This window comes from Phyllostomus hastatus, unplaced genomic scaffold (assembly GCF_019186645.2).
Source record: "Phyllostomus hastatus isolate PE091 unplaced genomic scaffold, TTU_PhHast_1.1 phas_contig_62, whole genome shotgun sequence".
NCBI lineage: Eukaryota > Metazoa > Chordata > Mammalia > Chiroptera > Phyllostomidae > Phyllostomus > Phyllostomus hastatus.
In genome coordinates, this window is record NW_025333921.1 from 15,155,441 (window position 1) to 15,167,889 (window position 12,449).

The following is a 12,449-nucleotide window of genomic DNA, read 5'->3' on the forward strand; positions in this document are numbered from 1 at the left end:
TATAATTTTTCAAATTAAAATTAATATCTACCTGTTGTAATGATGGTCCTTTCTTCCAAAGTTCTCTCCCTGAAGATTTAAAGAGATAAGGAAGAAGACTAGTGAAACAGCTGGTTAACTTGAGTAGCTATGAACTTCCTAACTACACAATTGAGTCAATATAAAAAAAATAAATTTTAAAGTTGCCTCTCAATCTTACTACTTTAAAGTTAAAATAACAGTAAAATATCATTTTTGCATTTCTAATTGGCAATATTTTTTTGCTATGATAATATCCAGGTAGATAATATTCAATGGTAAGGAGAAGACAGGTGAAAATTCAATATTTAAAACACTCCTAAATTGAAAGGTAACTTATCAATAATATACAGGATCTGGAAGAAATAATGCCTGCTTCAGTATGGTTGGCAGGGTAATAATATGGGCATAATAATTTACAGTTTTAATTTGAACATTTCACCTAAAATGTCACATGGTATGCTTGAATGTGATATTGTTATGTTACAAAAGTACATCCTTGTGATTTTATAATAAAAGATCTTGTAATAAAAGGGGCACTATTTGTGCCAGACCCTGTATATTGAAAGCTTAAAGATATATGCATACCCTGAAACTCCATGATTCCACTTCTAAGAACTAATCCTAAGGGTATAATAAAAATATGCTGAAATAGTTATGTATAAGGACAGTCACTAAATTGCTATTTATATTAGTAAAAACTATAAACAAATTGACACTTATAGAAAATTGCTTAATTAAACTTAAATAGTTGGAATTTTAAGCATCAATAAAAATATCATAAAAAAACATTTATTTATAATGGAAAGGCCTACAAAATCTATTACACAAAAAGTAATCTACAGCTCATTCCAGGTAACCTAGATTTCATACATAGGGAGAAGACTGGAAGGATATTTCTCAAAATGTTAACAGAGGCTCATCAGTAGTCAGATGACTGACAAATTTTATTTGTTGTACTTTTCTATATTCTCCAATTTCTCTTTAAAAAACATAGCAAAATACTTGGCACATATACTCAATAAATATTGAATATTATATGCGCAGGTTTGAACAATGATTCTTTAAAACTGTAAATATAAAAGTTAAGAGTTTCACCCCTGCCATCAAAAAATATACTACTAAAATGCTTGATCTGACTCCTTCTACTCAGTTCTTAAATTACTCCACAGTACAGTAGGGTTTACTGATAAATTAGACAATATATGCTACACTCACTTCCTCAAAACAAGTGGCAATGGGAGTTCCGGCCAAGATGGAGGCTTCGCTTCCTCGCACAACCAAAAGGAGGACAACAACCAATCTAAAATCAATAAACAACCAGAAGTGCCAGAAAATCAAACTGCATAGAACTCCGATAACCATGGAATTAAAGAAAAAATCAACCAGACCAATCAGACTGGTAAGACGGACCATGCAGGAAAACGGTGGCAAGGCGGCTGAGGGGTGAGGCTGACTTCCAAGCTCTGGGGGCTGCTCAGGGAGACACTGACATAAGGGGAAAACTGAGACCTAGAGCTGACTGTGGGCTAAAGCTGGGTTGCCACAAGGGGAGATACTTCTGGTCTAACACGAGAGTCTATTGGAAGTTAGCTAGAGACAAACAAGCAAGCTGCACTGTTCCCTCTCTGGCCCCTCCCACACAGGCAACACAGCAAGGAGGGTTGCCCTGCCTGGGTGAATAATTAAGGCCCCACCCCTTACAACTTACCAGCTGTGCCAAGACAAAGAAATATGGCCCCAAGAAAAGAATAGAGCAAAACCTCAGAACTAACCCATGAGGAGATTGCCAACCTATCTGATGGAGAATTTAAAGCCCTGGTAATCAAAATGTTCACAGATCTGATTGATCTTGGTCAAAAAATAAGAAGAACAAATGGAAGATACCCAATATGAATAAAAGCAAAATACACAGGAAGCCAACAGTGACAAGACGGAAACAAGGATTCAAAGCAATGATTTGGAACAAAAGGAAGAAATAAACATCCAACTGGATCAGAATGAAGAAACAAGAATCCAAAAAACTGAAGAAAGGCTGAGGATTCTCTGGGACAACCTGAAACATTCCAATATCCGAATTATAGGGCTGACAGAAGGAGAAGAACAACAGAAAGAAATTGAAAACTTATTTGAACAAATAATGAAGGAAAACTTCCCAATATGGTGAAGGAAATAGACTTCCAGGAAGTCCAGGAAGCCCAGAGAATCCCAAAGAAGTTGGACCCAAAGAGGAACACACCAAGAAACATCATCATTAAGTTACCCAAGATGAAAGGCAAAGAGAAAATCCTAAAAGCAGCAAGAGAAAAGGAGACAATTACTTACAAAGGAGTTCCCATAAGGCTATCAGCTGATTTCTCAAAAGAAACCTTATAGGCAAGAAGAGGCTGGAAAGGAGTATTTGAAGTCATGAAAGGCAAGGACCTACATCCAAGATTACTCTATCCAGCAAAGCTTTCCTTTAGAATGGAAGGGCAGATAAAGTGCTTCCCAGATAAGGTCAAGTTAAAGGAGTTCATCATCACCAAGCCATTATTATATGAAATATTAAAGGAACTTATCTAAGAAAAAGAAGATAAAAAATATGAACAATAAAATGACAACAAACTCACAACTATTAACAAATGAACCTAAAAGAAAAGAAAAACAATGAAAACAAAAACTAAGCAAACAGCCAGAACAGGAACAGAATCAGAGGAATGGACATCACACAGAGGGAGTTCAGTGGGGAGGGCGAAGAGGGGAATATGGGGGAAAAGGTACAGGGAATAAGAAGCATAATTAGTAGGCATAAAATAGATGGGGAAAGATAAAAATGGTATAGGAAACAGAGGACTCAAAGAACTTATATGTACAACCCATGGATATGAACTAAGGAGGAAGAATGCTGGAGGGTTGGGGGGCAGGGCGGAGGGGGGATAAAGGGGAAAAATTAGGAAAACTGTAATAGCATAATCAATAACAAATAATTAAAAAAAACAGGTGACAATTTAAATACACAAATCCATGGTATAAAGGAAGATAAACCAACACTGTTCATCAGTAACAAGTATTTTGCTTTTTAAAAACTGTAGTTCTGCCCTGGCTGGCGTAGTTCAGTGGATTGAGCACGGGCTGCGAACCAAAGCATTGCAGGTTTGATTCCCAGTCAGGGCACATACCTGGGTTGCAGGCCACAGCCCCCAGCAACCGCACATTGATGTTTCTCTCTCTCTCTCTCTCTCTCTCTCTCTCTCTCTCTCTCTCTCTCTTTCCCCCCCTCCCTTCCCTCTCTAAAAATAAATAAATAAAATCTTTAAAAAAAAAAAACTGTAGTCCTACCATCTAAATCTTTAAAAACTGTTCCTTATTAACCTAGACTTCTCTAGTTACAGAAAACTTCTGGTACCTCTGTTGGTATTTTCCGATGCAGTCTTCAATAAAGCTAGAATGTCCAGGTTGTCACCAATTCTTGCATAGTAAGAACTATCATGTCCAAGAGCATCCAGCAAGCTTACATCAGCACCATTTTTAATTAGGACTTCTACGGCATCTTTGCAACCATACTCGCAACCTAGCATGAGAGCAGTTCTAAAAGGGAAGACAGAAGAATAAAAGACCTTGAGAAATATCCAAGAAAATACTTCAGAAATCTTCCAGAACCCCCATTTTTAAAGAACAAATATTACTTTAAAAAGTCATACTGATTACAGATTCAAATTTTACTCTAAGTTTTAATCTCGTATTTTAACATCAAAGCATTTATAAAAACATTTGCTTTGTTTCTTAGTTTGCAGAGCTAAAATCTTTTATCACTTTATATGCATTATTTACTTCTAATACCAAACTAACTCCCTTTATTCGGGTCCTACTATGTCCGACAAGCAAATGGCCAGAAATCTTCCACAACTGACACTGTCACCCCACCTGCTCAAAGCCTACAAACCCGAACTACCCAAGCCCCTTCGTGAGCTCAATCACAGCATGCAAACCTCCCCAATGAGTCCCTTCCACTCTAAACAAAACAAGAATTAAATTCCTGTTTATATCAACAAGTAGTAATAATGCAGCAAAACAATGAAATCATTATGAAAATTCAGAAGGATCCTGGTGATCATTTTGCCCAATTCTCTATTTTTATTGCTGAGGAAACTAATACCTCATGAAATAAAGTGACTTATCCTGTATCTAACTCTGTCTTCAAATGTGTACATTAGATTTTATAAGGAAACTGATTCCTGATTTACTCTGCTATGTATGTTCTATTTTTCTTTTATACTCTGCAATAGTTACTGGCATATAATTTTATATAAAACAGGAATTAACAAAGTTTTTAATATTGGGGAAAATGCTATATATAGGTAGAACAGGGAACAAAAAGAAACAAATACAGTATTAGAACCTAAGATTTTATTTATTTTTTTTTTCAAGTTTAAGATGTTTTTTTTTAAAGATTTTTTATTTATTTATTTTTAGGGAGGGAAGGGAGGGAGACAGATACAGAGCGAGAGAGAGAGAGAGAAACATCAATGTGCGGTTGCTGGGGGTTATGGCCTGCAACCCAGGAATGTACCCTGGCTGGGAATCGAACTTGGGACACTTTGGGAACCTAAGATTTTACTTTTAAAACCATCTGCTATCTACTCTATATAATACACATTGCACTACCTCACTGATTTTTTTGTTTAATTCCAGTGGGAAAAAAACATGCTTGAAAAAAATATAAGATCAGTTTTCAAAAATGAGGCATGATACATGGATCAACCAGCTCATTGCCCTCTGATACTGATATTTATTTTTAAATCAAATTCATCAGTAATGCTTGGAACCAGATTATATCTGCAAAAACAAAGTAATACAAAAAGCCACTTTCTTAATACATCAATGATTTAACTGCTTAAGAATTTCTTCCTTTGAAATGCCTGAACAATAAAAGCAATTAGAGCCATAAAAATCTAACACCTAAAGACTATTATACTTCCTACTTCCAATGAATTACAAAAAATAGGATACATTTTAAAAAATAAAAGAAATCAACTTCACTCATAATCATCTATAAAACTCTAGAAATTTGTTATAAATTACTGCAATGCTTCAACTAGTGGAGGGGCTATATTTCAGATACTTTGTTGTCAGATTCCTTCTGACTATAAATACTAGAATTATAATATAGCAAGTGCCATGATACACTAGACCTAGAAAAAGGGAAAGGAAAAATCATAGATAGAAATTATAAGTGCAACCAATTTATAATTGGCATGAAGTAGAAAAGCAAAAATAAATGAACAGAAACCTAGGACGGGGAATGAACCCGGTTTCAGAGCAGGAGGCAGCATGGTGCCTGGGCAGGGTGAGGAGAGGAAACACCTTAAGAAAATCTGGACTGAAACCTGTGAGTCGCCAGGACAGCCAAGGACCAAAGGACTCACTAACGAAGAAGTGAACTGCAGGTGTAATTTTTTATTCTTCTTCCTTATACCTTATTTGAGCCCATTTCATTAAACATTCTCTTATAGCTTATAAATAACTGGGACTCCCTTTCTTTAATTCTTCAACTCCAACACAGGCCCTAATCATTGTGTGTATTTTGCATTTACCCGCCACCTTCCCCTGTGTGCCTCTCTCCATCCTTCTTCAGCCAACTCTGAGGAAAAATACGAAGTGCTAATTCCAAGGAAGGGGAGAACCAAAGGGGATGGAAAGACCAAGTCACAGCAGCAGTTTCAGAACCACTGTGCCTCCAGCTGGTGTGGGGAGCTGTGATTTAAAAAAAAAAAACAACACATTTACCTGTTTTGTTTGTCCCTGGAATTAATATCCGCTCCTCTATCTATCAGCAGTTGACATATCGCTGGCCTACACATCTGAGTGGCCAGAACAAGTGGTGTCCGCCCATCCTAAGCAATGAGAAAAATAAAGCAGCATAAGACAACAAATCTCCCAAAACAAAAAAGTCTGAACACATGAGTTGAAATGAGAATAAACATAAGTTGACTTACTACATCTTTGGCATTCACTGAGGCCCCGTGATCACAAAGCAGCTGTATGCTAGAAGGACAGTCTGCCATAGCTTTGGGGACAAAAGGAAAATGATAAATGGTGAACACCTGTTGGTAAGACATGTGGTATTTTGCTAGGTCCATTTAAGTGATAAATTCTTCATTTTCTAAACTACCAAGCTTCGCATCATTCACTCTCAGGTTAGCATTATAAGCGTCAATTTTCTATCAGAAAATGGAATAGACAAGACCATCTTATAAATCTCCCTATAATTTTTAAGCAACAACAAATTTTATTACCCTACAGAAGGCAAGAATATACTGCTCTTCTAAGGATAAACACAGATAATAAAAATCCAGTTTAAATTTTCTTTTATAGTATATTTTTAAACATGGCTATAACTGGCTTGATCCCTGAAGTATTAGCTGAGTTTTTTATTAAAGAACCATATTCACTTTCTTATAAAAGAGCCACAGGAGATAAAGTATGACTCATACAATTCATATTACCTTTCCAAAGCAGAGATTGCAATGTCTGCCCTTAATGACACAAAGCATGGTCATTTTGCTAAAAACCATAAAATTGCACGATGTGTCTTCTCTGACCAACACTAGAATACATATTTGTATTATGAAAAAACATTGTTAAATTCATAAAACAGAATTGTGTTTATACTGCCATGAACTATTTAAAGCCTATGCATTAATCCTAGATTATCAGCACAAAAAGTACTAACAAAGTCAACATCCTTTTGTCTGTGGTGTATAATTCAATAGAACAAAACCAAGCATACATGAGATCAAGTAAATGTTCATTTCTGGATGTCTTTAATTCAGCAAGTCTTTTATATAAAATATATAAACTTAAAAAAAAGGTAAACTGAAACTGAATACATTAATTCAAAAATAAAATTAAAAACCATGAGGCCCAATTAAAAATAAAAATTAAAAATGTAAAGCATGATAAATTTCAGAGTGATGAGACAGTGAACAAGTACAGTCACTATTAAAGGTGCTACAGTGGAGAGTGGCATCTGATCACCAAACTCTGGTCGTCTTTCTTCTAGGGCAGTGAAGTTGTGCTGGGGACATGGTGGCTCGCCTAGAGACCACAGTTCCCAGTGTCCCTTGCGTGTATGTATGACCACATGAGTTAGATCATGCCTATGAACCCTGACAAGAGTGATGTGTGCCACTTTCTAGTCTAGGGCTCAAAGCAGTGGTTTTACATTTCTGGACGATCTTTCTCCTTCCTGTTAGAAGGAAAACAGAGGTGCTGCCACCAGCTCCAGTCTTAAAGATGTGGACAAGGCCCTGGGCAATGGTAAAAGTGCAAAATGGGAGAAATCTGGATCCCTGGATGACCATATAGAGCAGAGGTACAAGCCAATGTGAAAACCAGGACTCTAACATGAAAGAAATTAATTCTGGAGTACTGTCCATGCCCTGCTAAAGAAGCTAAGGCCATCATCAGATTGGGAATATTTAAGTGAACAGAAAACTGTTTCAGCAATGCAGACAATTAAATGAGTTTTGGGCTATGGTACCATTGGTAAAATATGTCTCCTGATACCCTACATATCAAACACATTTCCATCTGAGTACGTACTGTTTCCAGTAACTATGCTGTCACAGTTATGATTGGTGGAGAGCCATATACTCTTGGACTTTGTGATACTGCAGGGGAAGAGGAGTATGACTACCACCATGGAGTTATATACAAATAGATGTATTTCTAGTTTGCTTTTCAGTGGTCTCTCCACTCTGCTTTGAAAATGTGAAAGAAAAGTAGGTACCTGAGATAACTCACCACTGTCTGAAGACTCCTTTCTTGCTGTTGGGACCCAAACTGATATGAGAGATGACCCCTCTCCTATTGAGAAACTTTTCAAGAATAAACAGAACACTATCGCTCCAGAGACTGCTGAACAGCTGGCCCGTGACCTGAAGGCCATCAAGTATGTGGAGTGTTCCGTGCTCACACAGACAGGCTTAAAGAATGCATTTGACAAAGCAGTACTGGCTACCCTGGAGCCTCCAGAAATGAAGAGCCACAGGTGGACATTGCTCCAGCATCCTTCTGCACAGCTGGTATCAGCATCATATTAAAAGCAATGTTTAAATCAAACAAAAAATTAAAAATTATAATTTGTTTTTGCAATAATGAGACATGTTCTACACTCAGCCACATGCACTCATGTGAGACAAAGCCCATAGGTAGGTATGGCCCTTTCCCCTGCTCACTGTTCGTTAACTCTGAGTAACTGCGCATTGTCAGAAAAGTGATCAGTACTAGTTTTTGTTCTGTTGTTTCAAAAAATTTTATATTATTTTTGTTTAAAAGCAAGACATACTTGTGATGCCTCTGCAACAGTCTAATTCAAGTTGTTAAAGCTGTTCCCAGGTTCCACTCTGGAGAGTGAGCTGGGATATCTAGATTTTTATCTTTTTGTGGGAGGGTAGGGTCTGTGTGGAAGGGACTTGTTTTTGTTGAGTCATTTTTTAAAAAAATTCATTAACCATGGGTCAGCACTTAAGGAGGATGGAGTGATTCCACAATCACTTCCAAATTCAGTTTAGAAAACATGTTCCCCACCTGGTGCTCTTAAGAAGGTATATGGTAAATGCCTCATTTAATAACATACTCCTTTTTGGAAGTTGCCTTTTCTCTCCACCCTTGAGCAGGTCCAGTGTTCAATGAAACCCATGATAGCAAGAAGGACCTGTCTCGTCCCTCCTCTTTTCCAGATGCACTACATATGTGACTGTGACTTTCAAGGAAATTTGTTAGCCATTTGCTGATTTTTTGAAATTAATGTCTAACTTCTTTCACAGACAAATGAAGAAAAGTACTGTACCTTCTGAAATACACCAAATGTATTGTGTACATAACTTTTAAAAAAACAAACCTTTCCCCCATCAGTCATTATCTTACATGCTTAGCACAGACATGTAGCTCAATGTGTACAACATGGTGACCCTAGAACATAGCTGAAAACCTGGTATACATGAGGGGTGGTACTGGGAGACAGATGTCTATGGAACAATTCACATCCTCTTTTGTGCTATGAGGGTGGAAACGTGCTTCATTAAGAAGCTAGGGGTGGGGTGGAGTGGGGAGAACATTTAACAATCTGGAGACCAGCCAGGGGACCCCCCTTGTTTATGTTTTACATGAGGAACCCTAGAGCAGCTGATTGAGGATCTCTTGTTTAATAAAAAATCACAAAGAAAGTCTAATGAAGACTCTTTATAAGTGTTAATAGAGACTTTATCAGCTTATTTTGATTGCAGATTACAGTTTTTAAAAATGTTCAGATAATCTCCACCTCTCCTAAATCCTAATTCTTGTAGATTCACTAGTGTTGAACCAATGCTTTCTGTCTCAATTCTGTGTTGTATATGCATTCTGTTTAGATGTATTAAACAAACAAACAATGCTTCACAAGCCAAAACAAGAAAAAGAAATAAGTTAATTCTGTGGGGTGTTTTTTAAAGCCAATGTTACTTTACAGTGCCTTGGTCACAGCAGCCTAGTCTTACCCCTGATTCAAACAGACAATGTCGCTATCTGAAAACAGGTGCTGCCGTAGCAAACACCCAAACTGCAGGCACTAGTTTAGTGGTTGGGTACTAGGTGGAAAGTAAATATGTTTCAGGCTAGAAACCTTGTGGTTTTTCTTATGCTGTGGGAAAACATTTCATAGAACTACCATCTATGATCATTTAGAAGGTACCCCATGTGACTATAGAGGCTTTCTAGATAAAACAATAGAAAGAGCCAAAATTTTAGTGCATATGGGCATCTGCTTACTGCTTTAATAAGGTATTTAGAAGAGATGAGGTCAAGCAAGAATTAGCCAATTTACGAACACAGATGGAAGGAAACAGAGAATGTCCAGATATTTGGACCTTCACAGCTGTGGACAGACAATTGTTTCTCTATATCAAACAACAGGTTGTAAAACTATTCTAGGTCACAAATTTCCTCAAAGAACTCCCAATAAAGAAAAAAGAAAAAAAGATCCAGTTCTGGATAAACATTAGATTAAGGATATTATATTCCCGTTCAAGACTATTATTTCAGACAGCTTTGAGGTAGCAGCCATTAAAAGTACGACTCATGAGTCTAGAAATAAAAAAAAAACAAGGAATAGAGGAGGGTTAAGAACTGTATGTCCAGAAAATAACTTTGGAGATGGTTCTGGACATAATGAAGTGGCTGGCAACAAAGAGACTAGAAATGTACCAAAGTCTGGGGGAATTATACTACCTGAGGCCCCAGAAGCCCAGCTGGCTACAACTCATGATTGCTCCAGCTCTTGAGCTGCCTCTACAGAGGGCGTACCCTTCAACATCAATTTATCTGTGGTCTTGGAGGGCAATGGACAAATAAGAACCTCCTACAAAGCACAGCTAGGGCCCACAGAAGATGATGGACACAGGATTTCCACCAGAAAACAGAACCAAGGGGGCACCCAGAGGAGCGAACCAAGAAATTTACTCCAAGACCTCGGTAGGAAGTTTGCAAGCTTTGCTCAGCAGCATCTGATATCTGCTATTGACTAGTAACTGCAATGTGTTTTTGGGTTCTCCCTTTTCTGAAAGAGACTTTGTCTTTCATTTATCCTGTTCTTGCTCCATAACTACATATTGTGGGGAGCAGACCTCTTCTCTTTGAGTTTACAGATTGCTGAACCATGAAGAGCCACATCAGAACAACAATAAAAAAAAGTCCACTGCCCAGGAATCCTAGAATTTGAGCAAGCAGCAATAACTGGGTTGGCTTGTGTATCCTCTCCCTTGGGGAGGAGGTAAAGAGTTCTGTGTGGGGAAAGTAGGGGCTGCAGCAATATCTAGAAGGCCAGAGGGTTGGACTGTGGCAGAAAATGCAATTTGCTACCAAAATCTTTTCTTCCCTTCTACAGTATAGCAGCTCAGCCATGACTGGCGACCTAGAAACTACATTACTGAGCCTTCCTTGAAGATAGATGCAGCTTATTCCCTTTGCTTTTATTGATGGAATATCAATAGACGGCTATCATAGACTTCCAAATCTGGGCCGTAGAATTTAGGCATGTGCTTCTTCATGCTCTCTTTCCCCTTCCTACTCACTGGAACACAGATATGACTGCAACTCTGCTTCAACCATGTAGCTGAGGAAGACACTCAGAGGAAGTAGAGCAATAAGATGGAAAGAATTCAGTTCATGAATGACCTTGAGCCATCTGCCAACCTCTACCACTTAACAATTTTTTTATAAGCAGCTGAATTGAAGTTCTTTTATCACATCAACTTCATTCTAGCTTCATCCGTACCACTACTGAACAAATGTTAAGATTTCAATTGGTTAAGTTGGACCAGTTTTAAATAACAGGGGTAATAAAATCTATAGCACACAAAAAAATCACACATGTTTAACATATACATTTTGATGAGTTTGGATATATGCATACATGGTGAAACTATTACCACACTCAGGTACTAAACAAATATCCTCATCACATCCAAAAATGTCGTCATCATGTGTGTGTGTTTTGTTTTTGGTTGTTTTTACTCTTTGTATGGTAAAAACACAACCTGAGATCCAACCCCTTATTATATTTTAAAGAGCATGTTAATTACGTATTAATTATGTGCAATTTTTTCATATAATTACACCTCAAAAGGCACTAAAAAATAAAAACAACTGGAGAAAACAGAACATTGACTTGACAACATTGAAAACATTTTCAAATGCATTAAGTATAATAATGGTATTATACTTAGCTTACAAAATAAAATCATTATCTTTCAGAGATACAAACTAAATTATTTATGGATAAAGTTATATCATGTCTTGAATTTAATATAAAATAAGCCAGCGGAGAGGAAGAATAATGTGTGGTGGTATAGATAAACCCAAATTGGCCATATGTTAACAACTGTCTAAGCTGAGTGAAGAGTATAGGTATTTTAATATAATATTCTAACTTTATGTGTGTTTAAAATTATCCATAATAAGTAGTTAAAAACAAATTTTTAAAAGTGATTATTAATAATGTGGGATTTTTAAAACTGGGAAAAAGTGGTAGGAGAACAGAAATATCATGTGTCACATATTTATACTTCAGTAAGAGGCAAAATCATTTTCAAAATTCCATCGAACACTGCAAATTAGTATTATAAATATAAACTGTATTTTTAATGGTTTTAAATTTAATTTGTAAACATGTCTTGATGATTCCATAACTGTAGAAGCTTGATAAGCACATCACTTATAAATCTAGGCTTACATTTTATTTAAGTAGCAATACAAAACTATCATCAAAAATAAAATCTCACAGGGGCACTGTGAGACTGAAGTTATAATGTATGTTAAAATACTTTGAAAATAATATTATTCTATACAAATATAAAAGAAAAATGCATTGTGTAAAAAATTAAACTATCATAAAAGCACATAAAATATAA

General features: G+C 36.7%; 1 protein-coding gene and 1 pseudogene across 3 annotated transcripts in view; one reads left to right on the top strand and one right to left on the bottom strand.

Moving 5' to 3' along the window:
• The window catches only part of UACA (uveal autoantigen with coiled-coil domains and ankyrin repeats), a 93,997-nt gene that overhangs the window by 30,314 nt on the left and 51,234 nt on the right, over positions 1–12,449 (bottom strand). For all 3 annotated transcript variants that reach the window (XM_045848516.1, XM_045848518.1, XM_045848517.1), the window contains exons 6-9: positions 5,997–6,067; positions 5,788–5,894; positions 3,407–3,588; positions 32–69 (exon numbers count right to left, since the gene is read on the bottom strand). In XM_045848516.1, coding sequence (XP_045704472.1) covers positions 32–69; positions 3,407–3,588; positions 5,788–5,894; positions 5,997–6,067 — 398 coding nt within the window. The remainder of the gene's footprint in view (positions 1–31; positions 70–3,406; positions 3,589–5,787; positions 5,895–5,996; positions 6,068–12,449) is intronic.
• LOC123825112 lies at positions 7,509–8,105 on the top strand (annotated as a pseudogene).